Raw genomic sequence first — 16,201 nt, 5'->3', positions numbered from 1 at the left:
ATTCAAAGTCCCAATTCTCATCGTATTAAATCTATATAAAAATACTTCACTTATCACATCACGAATTTTCATTATTACTGCTTGGTACGATCACATTTTCCCTAGCCCTGAAAATGTTATTTGTCATCTGTTGTGGAATGAAGGCGATTTCCAACTCGGGTAAGAGCCCTCGCCGCAATTGCATGATGACGGGAGAAGGCCTTGAATTCTTGAAGTTCACAGGATAAATTGCACCTTCGGGGAGTAAGCCATTTGACTCAGAAATGCTCACTTTTGCTTGCCGGTTAGCAGTGAAACTGCAGAATAACACAATGAGTCTGTTTGTGCTGGTATTTCGCATTCTGTTCAGAAGTTAGAAATGTATTTCGTGTTTAGTTGTACAGTGACGCGCGATAGCCTACATCTGGAACATAATCGTGTGAAGTTAACCAGTGTAGTGCATATTTGTCTTGTGATAGCCTAATTATGGATACGAAAAAAGTCGTGCAATTCCTTACTAATGAAGACAAAATTAAAGTCTGTCAGCAAGTCGACTGGCATCCACATTTTTAAGCAGCAGAGTTGGCGTGAATGTTGAAACTCACACCTTCCAGTTTCGACTCGATCACTCGAATTGGACTTGGTCGGTCAACGTTTTGTTTGATTCAAAATGGCGGCCAAACTCGTTCTGTTGCAGTCGCACATGGCCGTGTATAACCTCCAATTCATTTGATATAGATGTTGATACCCATAGGGAACTTAAAATATTACTCATTCAGGACAAATATTTAAAAGTTCCCTATGGGTATCAACATATATATCATCTGATGGCCAGGCAGGCATCATTTTTTGGAAATGAGACATAGCTCTCATAGTGCATTGACACTGCTGGTGGCTTCAAGTAGCCTATGCAGTGGCCTCCACGGTATGCACTAGCCTTGCGTCTTGGGAGGTGTGCTAAGTCCCAACTGACGAGCCCAACTTAGCACACGAGGGTGAAACGCAGGCAACCAAGAATGACTTAGCTGGAAAATTTATAATGTCCAATAACGGACCATTATATTGGTATTACTCCAATTCATTGTCTAAGTGTGTGACCAGAAAAAAATAATGTTTAATAACCAGCAGTCTGAAATAAAAGGTTTCTACTAACATTTGTTTTAGAAAGAGTGTGATCTGCAATATTACTTTTATATTTTTAGGGAACCCATTCAAATGTTTTCATATTTGTTGTTTGGTGTTTTTAACACTTTTCAGTGCCCCAGCGGAATAAGTTTTCATATTTGTTCTCGTGTTTTTCACACCTTTTAATACTTTCTTCTCATAGAGTTTTCACTGTACCCGTGGATATATGATGAAAAATCCCATTATGTCGGAAAATTCATATCTAGTGTTTTCATATACTTGGCAAATTAAAAAAATTCTTCATATTGAGAACTGCTAAATTCCTTATTTTCTGAAGAAGCCTCTTCTTGTTCTTCTGATACATACATCTTATGATGCATTGATCAAACTGGTGTAGGTGACCGAGTGGGTTATCAAGGAGAAAACACATCTGCATTTTGTAGGTCTCCCTTTTGAGACCTTGTTTTCTCATTGGATGTGCCACATAGCAAATATAGGAGTTTTATATTTTTTACAATTTTTTTTGGAATACATCTGTGATAAATAGACCCTTAATATTGAAGAAAGACCTCCAGCATAACTTTCCTTTTGTGTTGATGGAATTTTCATTCATGTATAGGATATTTAAGAAAAATATATGAACAGAAATTAGAGCAAGAAACAAACTTTCTATTCTGCATGCAGATATTTCTATGCTATAAAGAAACGTCCTGCCAGAAATTAGTTATCGTGTGTTTAATGAGTGATGTATACAGAAGAACAGCGTGTGTGCTATTAGAGTGCTGCTTTCGATTTATTTGCAATTTTCATGGCATACACCCTCCCCGCAGGAATACGGTACGTAATTTAGTAAAGAAGTTCCGCGCCACTGGGTTCATTCTTAACAAGGAAACATGGAGGAGAGACGAACTGTTTTAACAGAGGAAAAGCTTGGTTAAATAGGAGCTCTCTTGGAAACAAATCCTACAAAATCCCTGTCGCGTCTCGCCATACAAGCTAATACGTCATTATCTTCTGCCCACAGAGCAACAAAACAGTTGAAAACCAAACCGTACAAACTCACCACTGCCCAACATTTAAGAGGACCTGACAGTTTCACTAGGGTTCGGTATTGTAACTGGTTGCTTCACTCTGTTCACGAATGGCATGTTGACCCAAAACTTTTAATTTTTAGTGATGAGGCATGGCTGCACTTAAGTGGGTACAGAAGTAGTCAAAACAATCACTGCTGGAGTGCAGAAAATCTCCACCAGCTGCATGCCCGTCCACTTCATGGTGTAAAGATAGGACTGTGGTACGCAATAGGCGTTCGCAAAATTATAGGGCCTATAATTTTCCATGAAACAGTAAATGCTGACCGATATATGGACCTCATTGTCAGGTCATTCTTTCAAGAGCTGATGGAAGAAGAAAGGATTAATGGTTACTTCATTCAACATAATGTGATGGCACACACTGTTGATCGGTCTGTGGATATAATACGGGAAGTTTTCGGAGATCGCGTGGTTAATTCTTTCGCTAGATCTCCCGATTTAAATCCTTGGGCTTATTACCAGTGGGGGATGCTGAAGGGAAAAGTGTACATGAACAACCCTCACACAAGAGAACATTGCACAAGTTATTTAAAACATGATACGGGCTGAGATTTGCCGAGTGTCTGCAAACCTGTTTACGAGGTGCCAGGTAGGTTTTAGATGAATAGTTGTACTAGAAATAAGTTTGTATAAACATGAATTGCCACGATGTAGCGGGGAGGAAATGGGTGTGTTATACCAGCTAGCAACCGAGTGTCATTGCTGTGCTCTGAGTGGTGCTATGACCAAAGCTAAAAAAATTTTTTAAAAAAAATAAAAAAATCCCTGTATCTTGTAGACAAGTGTCTTCCTCACAGTTCTGTTTAAGGTGTTCAACGTTCTTAATAATATTTCATTTTTTTCTTGTTCCTAAATTACCTAACTTTCATCATTTCCATGTGTTATACAAGGTGGCAGTAAATACAGTTGCACTAAATTCAATTGGTGCAGCTCTCTGTGCACATGGACGTGGTACGCTCAATCTGTAACCATTAACACGAGTTTAGAATCTTGATGGTAAGTGTTGCAAATGTACTAAAAAGTGCAAGATGCTATTCAGAATTCACTGCATCATCTGACATACCAAATCAATGTGAATAAACCACAGTACACAGAATTATTTGCCGTCTCCATAAATAACAATACATTATGAAAGTGATAATTTTGTTTGACTAAAAGATCTTACAGACCACAGGTTTCTTTCTTAGTGGCTACTGTTAATTACAAGCAGTGCAGTCCCAGGGTTGTGTAGAACCTGTTGCCAGGGAGGACAATTGAATACAAAATAATTGCATATTTGATTGTTCCATTTTATTCCATTATTTTTTCTAACTGATTAGTTTTCGATTATTCATTTGGAATTGGACTGAATGAATGAGAAAATCGAAAAGTGAAGGCTTTCAAAATAATTGAATGAAAAGTGATCCAAATGTTGTCATTAAATCATCAATCTCATCACAGGGAAATTAAAACAACCTATCTCCATTCGCTCTCAGGAAGTGTGTGGGTGAGACGATCAGTCTCTATTAAGCCTTCCGAAAATAATATGAACTCGTGCTCCACATGTGTGAATGGGCCCACGCACTCAGATGCCATTACTTAAAATGCATATATTAATACAGACGTGCCAAGTCTCCCGATTTAAGCAGGAGACTCCTGATTTTTCATTGTTCCTCCCGATCTCCCGATTTTCGGAGCAGTAGCAGTAATTTTATATTATTTTAAACTCCCACATTTCCTTGTTCTAGCAATATATGGCTGAGTATCGCTAGTAGTTCTAATAATGAAATCAGATGGCAGTGCGGGGCACAGTGGCCAGTCATGTGCTCCTCTTTGGTCTGTAATACAGTCAAATACTCAAATAGCTTAATAGGAAGTGGAAGTCGCAAGCGAGTAAGCTATCCTCAGAAGTAGTACATCATAGACGTCCACCCAGTCCAGGACCTGCATAAGTGCTCATGTTGTATGTTTTAATATTTGTTTTGGCCAAAATGTCAAAAAAGAAATATCATGTAGTGTTTAAAAGTGCTTATAGGGAAGAGTTTCTGTATTTCAGTGAATCAAGGAAGGGACCAACATTCACATTCTCTTCTTCTTCTTCTTCTTCTTTTATGACCACATAGGATCACTTTAGTCAGTCCGTCGTTCAGGTCTCTTTGAAGGGATTGTTCGGGCTTTGCGGTCCTCCCAGTACTTCTTCAGACGCTCCGATCTTCGTGCCCTTTCCTCAGTTGAAAATGTGCGTGTTGTTGGTTTGTTTTGTGTAAGGGTAAAGCGGAGGTTTGTATTCTTGAGTTTTGTATTCAATTTTATCTTATTTTTGGTGTCTTCTGTTGTAAGGCCTATTTCCTTCAGATCCTCTCTTACTTCTCTGATCCATTTACATCCTGTTGTGGTATTTTTTGAGACGAGATTGTGTTGTACTAGTTGTTTCAGAAGTCTCGAGTCCTGCATCCTCATGATATGTCCAAAGAATCCCAGTCTCCTCTTACGCATAGTATCTGTAATGGGTTCTAGCTCTTTGTACACGACTTTGTTAGGTATTAACCGCCACTGTCCATCTTTCTGATATTTTTTGTTGATACAGGTTCTTCCAATCCTCCTTTCAATTTTCTGAAGTCTGTCAGTCTTTGATTGTTTATTCAGGTAAAAGAGTGTTTCTGCTGCATATGTAGCTTCCGGTTTTATAACTGTGTTGTAGTGTTTTATTTTTGTATTTATTGATAGACATTTCTTTTTGTAGATATCCCATGTTAATTTTTGTGCTTTAGCTAATCTATTTGTTCTTACTTGGATTGAGATTTTTTCATTTAAGTTATGTGTTATTACTTCTCCAAGATATTTAAACTGAGTTACTATTTTGATTTTATTACCATTTATGGTGACTTCTTTTAGCTGTGTTGGTTTTTGGGGCATAATTTCTGTTTTTTCAAATGATATTTTGAGGCCAATTTTATTTGCAATGTTTTGAAGTTCTGATATCTGGGTTTTTGCTTCTTTTATGTCCACTGCTAGTAATGCTAAATCGTCAGCAAAACCCAGGCAATTTGTTTTGATTTTTCGGCCAATCTTTATTTTGGGGGGAGATTTTCTAAACCATTCCCTCATTACCATTTCTAGAGCACAGTTAAATAATAGTGGTGAGAGCCCATCTCCCTGCCGCAGTCCAGTTTTAATTTCAAATGTCTCTGATGTTTCCCCCCTAAACTTCACTTTTGACTTGGTATTGGTGAGAGTCAATTTTATCATGTTTATTAATTTGGGGTGTAGTCCAAGGTGTCTTAAAATTTTAAACAGAGATTCTCTATGGATGCAATCATAAGCTTTCTTGAAATCTACAAATGTTATCACCATATCTCTGTTTCTTCTCCTGTTATAGTCCATTATCAACTTAAGACTCATGATCTGATCAGGACAGCTCCTCCAGGGTCTGAAACCTCCTTGATATTCTCCTAGTTCTTTCTCAAGTTGTAAACTTATCCTATTAAGGATGATTATTGAAAATATTTTGTATGTTATGTCTAGGAGAGAGATTCCCCTGTAGTTATTAGGGTCGGTTTTGTCCCCTTTTTTGTGCAGAGGATGAATGAGGGCTGTTGTCCAGTGTTCTGGTAGTTCTTCTTTAATCCAGATAGAGACAAGTTGTTGATGGAGGGCAACTTTTGCTGAGGTTCCTGCATATTTCCAGATTTCCGCAAAGGTCTGATCTTCTCCTGGCGCTTTGTAGTTTTTTAATTTATTCAGAGCTTGGTAGACTTCCTTTATTGTGGGGGGATTGATGTTTTCTGGTGATGTTTTTATCGGGGTGTTGGTGTCCAAATGAAGGAGTTCTGTAGGTTCCTCACAATTTAAAAGCTTGTTGAAATGTTTAGCCAGAATTTCTGCATTGTCTTTATTGTTATGGGCCAGCTTACCATCTTCATCCTTCATCAGTAGGGTCGGGGGTTCATATTTTTGGAGCTGCTTTCTGAAGGTTTTGTAGTAGTCCCTTGATTTAGTTTTACTGAACTGTTCTTCAATTAACTGCAGGGTGTCCTTATGATGTTGTCTTTTTATTCTTCTTAAGACTTGGGTAGTTTCTTTTCTCTGTTTTACTAGCTTTTGATAGGATATTTCTGTCTTTTGGGACTGATGTAATAGCCATGCCTGATGTCTTTTCTCCACTGTTTCATCACATTCACTGTTCCACCATTGGTGTTTTTTTGCGTGGTTTAATTGGAGCTAGGTCTTCTGCAATTTGTTTAAGGTTGTGTACTAAGTCTTCAAGTTTGTCTGTGATTTTTATTTTTTCAGTTGCTTTCTGGTAATTTTTGTTGTTGATTAGCTGGGTAGGATCTATTTTTCTTTTAGTTTTAAGGGCTTGCTTTTGTTGTCTCCTCTGGGGAGTGAGTTTAATTTTAATTTTAACTACGTAGTGATCTGAACCTGTGTCTATTCCTCGGAGGACTTTGACATTATAGATCTCTTTGTGGTGGTATTTGTCCATGCAGACGTGGTCCAGTTGCCATTCTCCTTTAGTGTAGTCAGGGTGTTTCCATGTTTTGAGTTTTTGAGGTTTTCTCTTAAAACATGTAGATTTTGAGATTAAATTATGGTTTCTACACAGGTCAACTAGTCTCTCTCCATTTTTATTTGTTTTCTTGTGTGCTGGCCATTTTCCGATGATGTCACGGTATTTTCTTTCTCTGCCTAGTTGAGCGTTGAAGTCGCCTATTAATAATTTTATATGGTGTTTGGGGATGTTATCTATGGTCTGGTCCAATAGGTCCCAAAATTCTCCTGTTTCCTCCTGGTCTTTTGAGGAGTTGTTTTTATCATTAGTGGGAGCATGGGCATTTATTAAAGTATAGCTTTTATTAGATGCCTTTAAGGTGAGCGTTGAGAGTCGTGGAGACTGTGATCTGAATTCTTGAACTGAGTTTATTATTTTAAGGCTGACCAAAAATCCTGTTCCAAATTGTGGGACATTCTTCATCACTCTCTTCCCGGGTATACCTTTATAAAGTCTGTACCCTTGAGATTCCAAGGCATCCTGGTCAGTGTTTCTAATTTCCTGTAATCCCATGATAAGAATTTTGTGTTGGTCCATTATGTCGGTGATCACTTTTAGTTTACCGGTTTGCATGAGTGAGTTTATGTTGTGTGTAGAGAAGTATGTTATCTGCTTTGGTTTGATTCTTGATTTTGTCTCATTCGTGTATGTAGTACTGGGGTATTTCCGTGCCTCCGACTTCACGGTATCTTTCAGGTGGCAGCCCACCGTATCCGAATGCTGCCTTCTCTGAACTCTTGGTTCAGCCGGTGGAGTATTCCTTAAAAGACCTTCCATGGTTGACTGTCAAGGTGTCACCTGTGTGGGACTAGGTCCCGAATTACAACTCTGGATGTGATCCAGTGAGGTGTTAATGAGGCCGCTCCTCTGGAGTACAGACGCCTTGTGCAGCCGCCCCTAACCTGGAGAACAGACGCTGCATAATGGATTCCAGTGGCATTTCCTCCACTGTGGGGACCATCACCCCACCCAAAGGGGCTCATTCGCCCGAAGCCGTTGGCCCCCTTAGGGAGTCAGGTTATTTCCCGCCGCCCAACACTCGGTGTATTCACATTCTCTACTATATGTAGGTGTGATTTTTCAGTTGCGCATGGTGGGAAGTGTGATATACTCAAACTTATGCAAACGAAAAAACATAAGGAGAGTGTCCAGTGTGTAGAAAGAAACCAGAAACTGAACTTTTCATGTAAAAACCAAGATGTAAATCCTGTGAAGAGTGCTGAGGCTTATTTACGTCATTCATTGTAGAACATAACCTGCCTGTAACTTGTGCCGACCACGCAGGACCTTTGTTTCGCAAAATGTTTCCTGCTTCGGAAATCGCTAAACAATATGGGTGTGCTAGAACGAAAACAGCGGCTATCATTACAGAAATGTGCATGGAAGAAAGGACGAAAATTGTATCACATTTGCAGGTGAATGCACTTTCTGTTGCTACTGATGGTAGCAATAAAAGCGACTTGAAAGTATATCCTATCGTAACATTTTTTAGGCCTGATCTCAGTGATTTCAGAGTTGTCTACTCTCTGTGCCGAATTTAGAAGGGGATGCTACTGGAGCTAACATTGCCAATCTTTCTCTCAACTTTTTAGGAATTCCGCATTCCACTATAAACTGCCTAGCTCTTGGTTCTGATAATGCTCCAGTAATGGTAGGATTAAAGAATGGTGTGGCAGGATGTTTGAAGTTGGAAGATAGTAAAAATCATCGTAGGCTGCTCTTGTCACCGAATTAATCTTGCTGCAGAGAAGGCTGCGGCGTGCTTGCGTGTAAATGTAGATGGAAGTATAATTGATATATTTTACTATCTGGAAAGGAGTGCAAAGAGGAAAGAAAAGTTCAGAAAATTTCAGACTTCACAACACAGAGATCAGGAAAATTCTGAAGCATGTGCCTACTCGATGATTATCACTAAGAAGGTGTCTAGATAGGATTTTGCTCCAGTGGAACCGTTTGGTTACTTTATTCAGGAGCCAAATTGCGAGTAAGGATTCTCAGAAGGGAACTTTGAAGACTTACAAAAGTCTAAGTGCAGATGTGTCTTGTTTGTCTGAAAAGGTGAGGCATTGTCATAACATTTCACCACACTCCTCAGTTTAAAGGAAAACTCATCAGTTTCACTCCCCCCCCCCCAAAAAAAAAGAAAGAATGAAACTATTGACGACACTAAGAGCCATGCTTTGTCACGTGAAGAATGACTGTTCATGTTCCTTTCATCAAATTTACATACATCTTTTTGCCTTTTTCTCTCAAGTTTTATGGATATCTTGGAGAATCCAAACATAGCTCTTCAGTCAAGTATGCCGCACATGAACTTATTGAGGTCAATTTTGGAGGAACTATTGAAGAATGTGATGGCAAATTTTATGAAACCACACGTTATTAAAAGCTCCTCCTCTCTCCTTGATGTAGATTATCATACTCCAGCAAATCAAAAGGATGACTGTGATCTGATGTGAACACTTTGAAGTCTGAGGAAAAGTGCATTTTCTTTAAGTCTGTTAGAAAGTGTTCCTCTTCATCGTGTGACTACATGGTACACAAATTTTCATTCAAAGATGTTTTAATTAACGCAGAAGTTGCAAATATTTCTGCTATAAGACTGTAAGTCATCATTTTCTAGCCTTAGATTTTTCATTAACAAGTTTCCGAACATTCTGACTAGTGAAACGGAGCATTTAGATAAAGAAACTGATATTTTGCACTCCTAGTTCTGTAACTTACAGCTCGAAGAAACAGACCTGACAAAAGGAAGAATTAATGTTCAGTGGGCATTGGTAGGTCACATGAAATCAGCTGATGGTGTACTTAAATATGACAGACTCTCTAAGGTGATTTTATCAGTTCCACATAGCAATGCAAAATGTGAAAGGATTTTTAGCCGAGTCACAAAGACAAAAACACATTTCAGATCCGATCCTTGCTGTCTGAACAAACTTTGGAGAAACTTTTAACCCAAAAATCTGTTCAGCAAGGCAAGTGTTTTGAGCAAAAATTTAGTTCCGAGCTTCTGAAGAAGGATAAGTTAGCTACGGGTGTGTTGAACAACAATTAGTCGTAATGTGACCACCATGTTGAAGGATGAGAAGTCACATGTTCCTACAGTTCAGGTATGTCCAGTATTTAGTATTCACATATAAATAATGAAAAAAAAATATATGTAGGCCAAACATAGTTGTTAATGTTTTGAATTATAATGAATTAGTACAGGTTCTGCCATCAGTGATGTCGTAATACGTCACAATTCGCTGCCAAATTTCTCCTGATTTTTTACCTTTGAAAGTTGGCATTTCTGTTGATATATTGCATCACACGCCCACGCAGGTATGCAAAGTGCTATGTTAGTGTTGACTACTTGGTTCACCAAATTTATCAAGTCATAAAGTAAAATTTGCCAGAATTTACTCTAAATGGCAAAGTTGTTATCTTTGATATTCTATTGCTAAATGACTTCAAGAAGACTCCAGATTGCTAGAGTTGGCAACACCGAGCTTGATAGCTGCAGTTGCTTAAGTATGGCCAGTATCCAGTAATCGGGAGATCGTGGATTCGAGCCCCACTGTCGTCGGCAGCCCTGAAGGTGGTTTGCCGTGGTTTTCCATTTTCACACTAGGCAGATGCCGGGGCTGTACCTTAATTAAAGCCACGGCCGCTTCCTTCCACTTCCTAGGCCTTTCCCATCCCATCGTCGCCATAAGACCTATCTGTGTCGGTGCGACGTGAAGCAAAAAAAAAGTTGGCATCACTGATAATGATGGTTATGATTATATTGTGTGATAATCGTTCTTTCCCCAGCTAAGTAAATGTGTAAATGGTCATTACAAATCAACAAGGATTGCAAACAATGAAGGAAAAGGTACTGGTGGTGATAACTGTTTTAAGAGGAAGTACAACCGGGCAACCATCCTCTATATTTATCATTAATCAGAGGGAGAAAATGGAAGGTGTCTGGCACTTCAAAAAATGAAGGTATCGGCCAAAGAAAAACAAGGGCTTTGGAGAGTGTCAACATAAGACTCCGTATGCCTCGTGACCTAATACCATCGTGTTCAGAAAAGAACAAGAGCTGGCCATGGAAGGTTTCTTAGGGTATGTGAAACTGAGGAGCCTGGCACTAGTAAATGGAAGCTGTGCCAGGACTCAGCCAAGTGCCCCGTGGTTGCCAACCTGCAATCAATCAATCAATCAATCAATCAATCAATCAATCAATCAATCAATCAATCAATCAATCGATATGCATTCAGGGCAGTTGCCCAGGTGGCAGATTGCCTATTAGTTGTTTATCTAGTCTTTTTAAAAATAATTTAAAGAGCCCCTGGGGTGCCTTTTAATCGTTGGGGTATACCACGGATGTTCTATTGCGCCAACCCACAGGGGAAAATAATGGTTGGTGAATGAAAGAGACAGAGCTAATACTTTGCTGTTATCTTAAAGCTAATATAATGTACTTTTTCCATTTGACATAAAATTAACGTAGGTATATTGTCTGCTGCTAGTTAAAAGAAATAGTCACTGGGGCTTACTTCCATCAGGCTATGTGTTTGTGGTCTACTTAAATAAGAAACTTTATTTTATTCATATTACAGATTAAGACAGTTCATTCACTCATTTAGTTTAGAGATTCTTTCGGAAAAAAAAAAAGGTATTTTTATTTTTTGTAAGATTTCATGTATTCACTTATTTTAAACCAAAAACTTTATTCATGATGTATACGATTATTCTATGCGATACAACTGACTGATATTTTAAACTACTGTTATGTATGTTATGATGTCCTGCTTATCTTTTCCTCCATTATCTCCCTGAGTAACCTATATTGGTCCATGATAAGGATTGTATATTATTCTCCCTATATGCAGATTGATGAATCATAGCCTCCTCTTTTACAGAGTTTAAAATCTTGAACCATTAGAAGCTTTTTTTGTTTGTTTGTTTCAGTTTCTGGTTAACTACTGTGACAAGCACCAGAACGCTCAAGAACAAATGGGTGTAGAGCTCGGTGTATGTCGAGACATGGTGGGGCTGCTCCCACTGAAAATTGACAGGCTCTCTCAAGAAGCAGCTCTGGAGTAAAGGTCGGGTTCATGTTTTATTTACAGTAATTACGACAAGCTTATACATGGCTTTAATAAAGATAGTGTTTTATAAAGGAATTATTTTATTTCTACCAGTTCCTTCTCTATGAAAAACACTTCAGTTCTGGGAGAACATTTCTGCAGTATCTGGTAAATATATATTTATTAAATTACATAATTCTATTCCCTTCTTTAGAATACTTGTACGGTTTAACTTTTAACACTAGAATGGCCAGAGCGGTCATTTTGACCGTTAGCCAATTTCAAGGTACTTTTTTTTATGCATGAGCTTGTGGTTGTGTGACTTTTGACCGTTTGCCAATTTCAAGGTATTTCCATGCTCATACTTTTTTTACTCACGATGTTGTGCTTTTGTGAATTAATTAGGGTTATGTACATTCGCCGCCTTTGCTGGCAGGACCTAGTGTTTACAGTGCACTATGTCTTCTGGTATAGGCTAGAGCAGTTATGTTACTTTCATAGATCTGTTTCTGTCTTATCCTTGGCTTTGACAATATGAAAGTGACTGAGGTATGAGCGATGCTATTAATGCCAATCCTTATGCAGCCAGTCCCTGCTATGAATGCTGTGAAAACATTGCTCATAGGATCAGTTGGTGTATGCATTTCAGTGGGCTTGGCAGACTGATATGTAATAGCAACTCTGGCTCGGTGAGGAAAGCAACGGGAAACTACCTCACTCCTCATTTCCCTAGTACGCCTCTTCAGTGATGCCTAGCTGTTGAGGATCCCACCAGCGACATCGCTGACGGACTGAACATACATACATGTACATTCACGCCAAAAATTACACCTGTAGATAATAAGGGAACACCAATATTGTCCGTTATACCTAGGAAGGCCATAAACGGTCATTTTGACCACTTCACTTCCTTGATACGGAGAACTCTATTCTGCTCACTGCTGGCTTCCTGTGATATATTTACAAGTGGCGCTATAGGGGTGTATGATGGAACTAAATAGTATGCCTCTAGCAGTGGTCTCGAGCAGACGTATTAGTGCCAGTCCCTTGTGTAGTATAGTGTGTAATAATGGCTCGATGGCAAAAACTTACTTGTGTTCAATTATTAGCAGAACTTGACAAGCTTCAAGAAGATGAATCAGGTGACAAAGATAAATTATCAGATATAGACGCAATGAGCGACGATGAGCGATTTTATACCTCAACAGTGTGGTAATAGTCAGATAGTGATTCGGCTAATGAAGATATGCACACAGTGGACTTCGTACCTACAATAGACACAATTACTCCTACCAGCTGTGATCAATCTCTTAGCAGCGGGCAACCTGTTCAAAGAGGAAGGGGGCGAGGTGGGAGAGGTCATGAACTTGTAAAGTCTCCATTTGCACCAGGGAGTCAGTTACGTGGTAATGATGAAACAACTATTTGGACTGTTATCGACAGTAGTGGGAACCCCCCTGGAAGGATGGCTGCTCAAAATGTACTGAAAGAGGCAGCAGGGCCTACTTCTCAAGCTAAGCATAATGTAGAGACTAATAGCAGGGTTAGTGCCTGGCGTTTCTTCATTGACACATCCATGTTGAAGCATGTACACAGAGACCGAAGCTCATTGACAATGGATAAAAACTGGTCTATTTCTTAGGAAGAATTAGGTGCTTTTATTGCTTTGTTATATGCCAGTGGAGCTTATAAACTTACTAGTCTAGCAGTAGATCATATGTGGTCTTCTTTATGGGTTCCCCCTATGGCAAGAAATGGGTTCAGAGAAATATTTGCGCTTTTATCTCTGTAAAACTAGATCCACTCGTTTGTAGACAGATAAATTTGGTTTGGCGTCTGCTATATAGAATAGATTTATTGAGAATTGTTATGCGTGCTATAAACCAGGAGCGAATGTCACAGCTGATGAACAACTCTTCCTCAGCAAAGCTTGGTGCAGGTTTACGCAGTACATGGCCAACAAGCCAGATAAATTTGGCATAAAATTCTAGCTACTTGTAAGTATTGATTCTAAGTGTGTGTGCAATGGGTTTCCTAATCTTGGGAAAGACGAAATGAGTCACTGCCTGAAAATGTTGTCATGAAACTTATGGACCCATACCTCATGAAAGGACATAATGTGACCAATGAAAGAGAAGAAAACTAGTATTGTTGGAACAATGAGTCGAGTGAGAAAGGAAATCCCGGAGTCAATAAAAGCATCATGTATGAATCTGTACGAGACTGTCGTACTTCAGAAGGAACATCACGCTACTCTCACAGTATATCAAGGAAAAGTGAACAAGAATGTGCTTCTGCTAAGCACTCTAACTCCAAGCATTCAAGTCAGTGAAGATAACTGAACTAAGTATGGTGTGGTTGTAGCTGATCAAATGGCGGGCAAATACACCACTAAGGCAGGATGCAGAAGGTGGCATGTACACGTATTTTACAACGTACTTGATCTAGCAGCAATAAATTCTTGGATAGTCTACAAGGAAGTTACGGGACAGAGAATCTCTCAACATGATTAAATTCTTGAAGAAATACAAGAACTAAGTTTTTGAAGAAATACAAGAACTAAGATCTGATTTTGTGAAGACAAGATCCCGGTTGATTGAACTCCCTACACTTCAGCCCGAGCTTCAGACTCAGGTCCACTGTGCCAGTCGTAATCGACGACAATGTAAAATGAACTTCAGTTGTAAAGAGAACAAAACGTGTGGCACGTGTTCTTCGTGCAACACTTGCATAAATTGCTTGTCAAGTGCCTGAATAGTCTTGTAAACAAATAGAGACTGTTATTTTTATCATATATTTTTACAGAGGCATTCAATAGCAAGTTCGCCAACATTTTTCATTGGTATCTATTAGAAGTAAGAGAATATGAACAATTATTAATATTTAACAATGGATTGGTCTAATGCTGGGGTTGTACTTTAATTAAGGCCATGGCTGCTTCCTTCCCACTCGTAGCCCTTTTTACTGAGTAATAGGAATAATGGGGTACACTAATCCTTTGTAGACAGTATATTTTACACTACCTTCGTAGCTGTCATAAACACTTTAAGCTTTGTGTTTTTGGCAGCCTCCAAATAGGAGAAGCAAAAATAAATATATAATAAATATATAATATATTTTTAAGTTCAAAAAGAAAAAGAAATCTGAACAACTTTGGTACAAGATTACACAGATAATGCGTAAAAGAGATAATACATACAGAATAGGTAACAAAAAGGAGCGAACAAGAGACGATACTCGTTTCCGAGCATACAATTTTTTTGGCTAAAAACTCACTTCAAATTCACAGCAGTTTGTGTTCAAACTTCCAGTGGCTGTACATCCACACACTGTGCAGCTAAGAAATGGGGAAAATCTTGGTAGGTTTGGCGAAGTCTGCATTCCTTATTATTGTTATTATTAACTTTATTGGCCACATTAGACCACTTGAGTCTTCCATGTAAACTTTTTCTATGAGGGTAGTACTGTTTGATTCTTATCTGCCCAGTATTTCATTCATTCTGATCGCAGTGTTTTTAATTCGCCTGAGATCTCTACAGGCCTTCTGTGCATCATTTCATTTGGAAATTTGTGATTCTTAAGAAGGGTGGTAATTTTATTCTTGTTCTCTGCACCTGTAATTTTGAGTCCAACTGTTTTGAGATCCTCTTGAATTTCTTTGATCCAATGCCCTCCTGTCTTCTTTCCAAGATTTCTCATCACTAGTTGTCTTAAAAATCCTCTTTTCTGGTAATCGTAAGATGTGAAAGAAATAAGAGATTCATTTCTTCTTCATCGTGCTGGTGACTGGGTCAATCTCTCGATAGACAGTTTCATTGGGGAAGATTCTCCAGACTCTTTCAACCTGGTACTCTTTATTTATGCGTTCCTAATAGCATAAGTAATGAATTTCATTTTTTGATCTGTACTGACAATCACAAATTAAAGTGATAAAGGGTCCACCATTCAATACATTTAAATTACTGTATGTAATTATATTTTATTCATCTTCGGCCATAAAACACAGCGTTATTTAGTGCTTTCAACTTCTATGACAACATAAACTCAGGACATACAAGTGTTTCATCTTTGCACTCTAGTATTTGCTTCTGACTGGCGTTTTGAGTATCTTTGTTCGAGTTTTTACACCGGATGCTATAAAAAGATCAATTAAGGATGCATAATAGGAATGGCTGGTTATCTGGTACAGAATTGAATATACTGTATTGTACCGGTAACGGCGGTACAAACTAAGTCCCCGTCATAAAAATCTTAAACTTACGTGTTATGCTCCGGACCGCTTACGAAGAACTGACTCGACAGCGAGCAACAGCTGTGCGCGTGTGACGTAGTGAGCGGGTGACGTCACAGCATGCCTCGCCGCACTACAGAACCTGGACCGATGTAGAATGTTCTACGAGTTTCGACGGATCAGA

At 38.8% G+C, this 16,201-nt stretch overlaps 1 protein-coding gene across 2 annotated transcripts in view; it reads left to right on the top strand.

The window, feature by feature from the left end:
* LOC136881170 (KIF-binding protein) overlaps window positions 1–16,201 on the top strand; it is a 160,198-nt gene that overhangs the window by 129,102 nt on the left and 14,895 nt on the right. Inside the window, exon 6 of one of the 2 annotated variants that reach the window (XR_011018695.1) lies at window positions 11,668–11,954. Coding sequence is in view for 1 of the 2 variants with exons in the window: in XM_067153832.2 (XP_067009933.1) it covers window positions 11,668–11,802 (135 nt within the window). In the remaining variant the exon portion in view is untranslated. The remainder of the gene's footprint in view (window positions 1–11,667; window positions 11,955–16,201) is intronic. The other variant, XM_067153832.2, reaches the window with a different exon arrangement.

This window comes from Anabrus simplex, chromosome 9 (assembly GCF_040414725.1).
Source record: "Anabrus simplex isolate iqAnaSimp1 chromosome 9, ASM4041472v1, whole genome shotgun sequence".
NCBI classification, from domain to species: domain Eukaryota; kingdom Metazoa; phylum Arthropoda; class Insecta; order Orthoptera; family Tettigoniidae; genus Anabrus; species Anabrus simplex.
The sequence above is the reverse complement of the archived record's forward strand: the minus strand, read 5'-3'. Positions and strand labels throughout refer to the sequence as shown.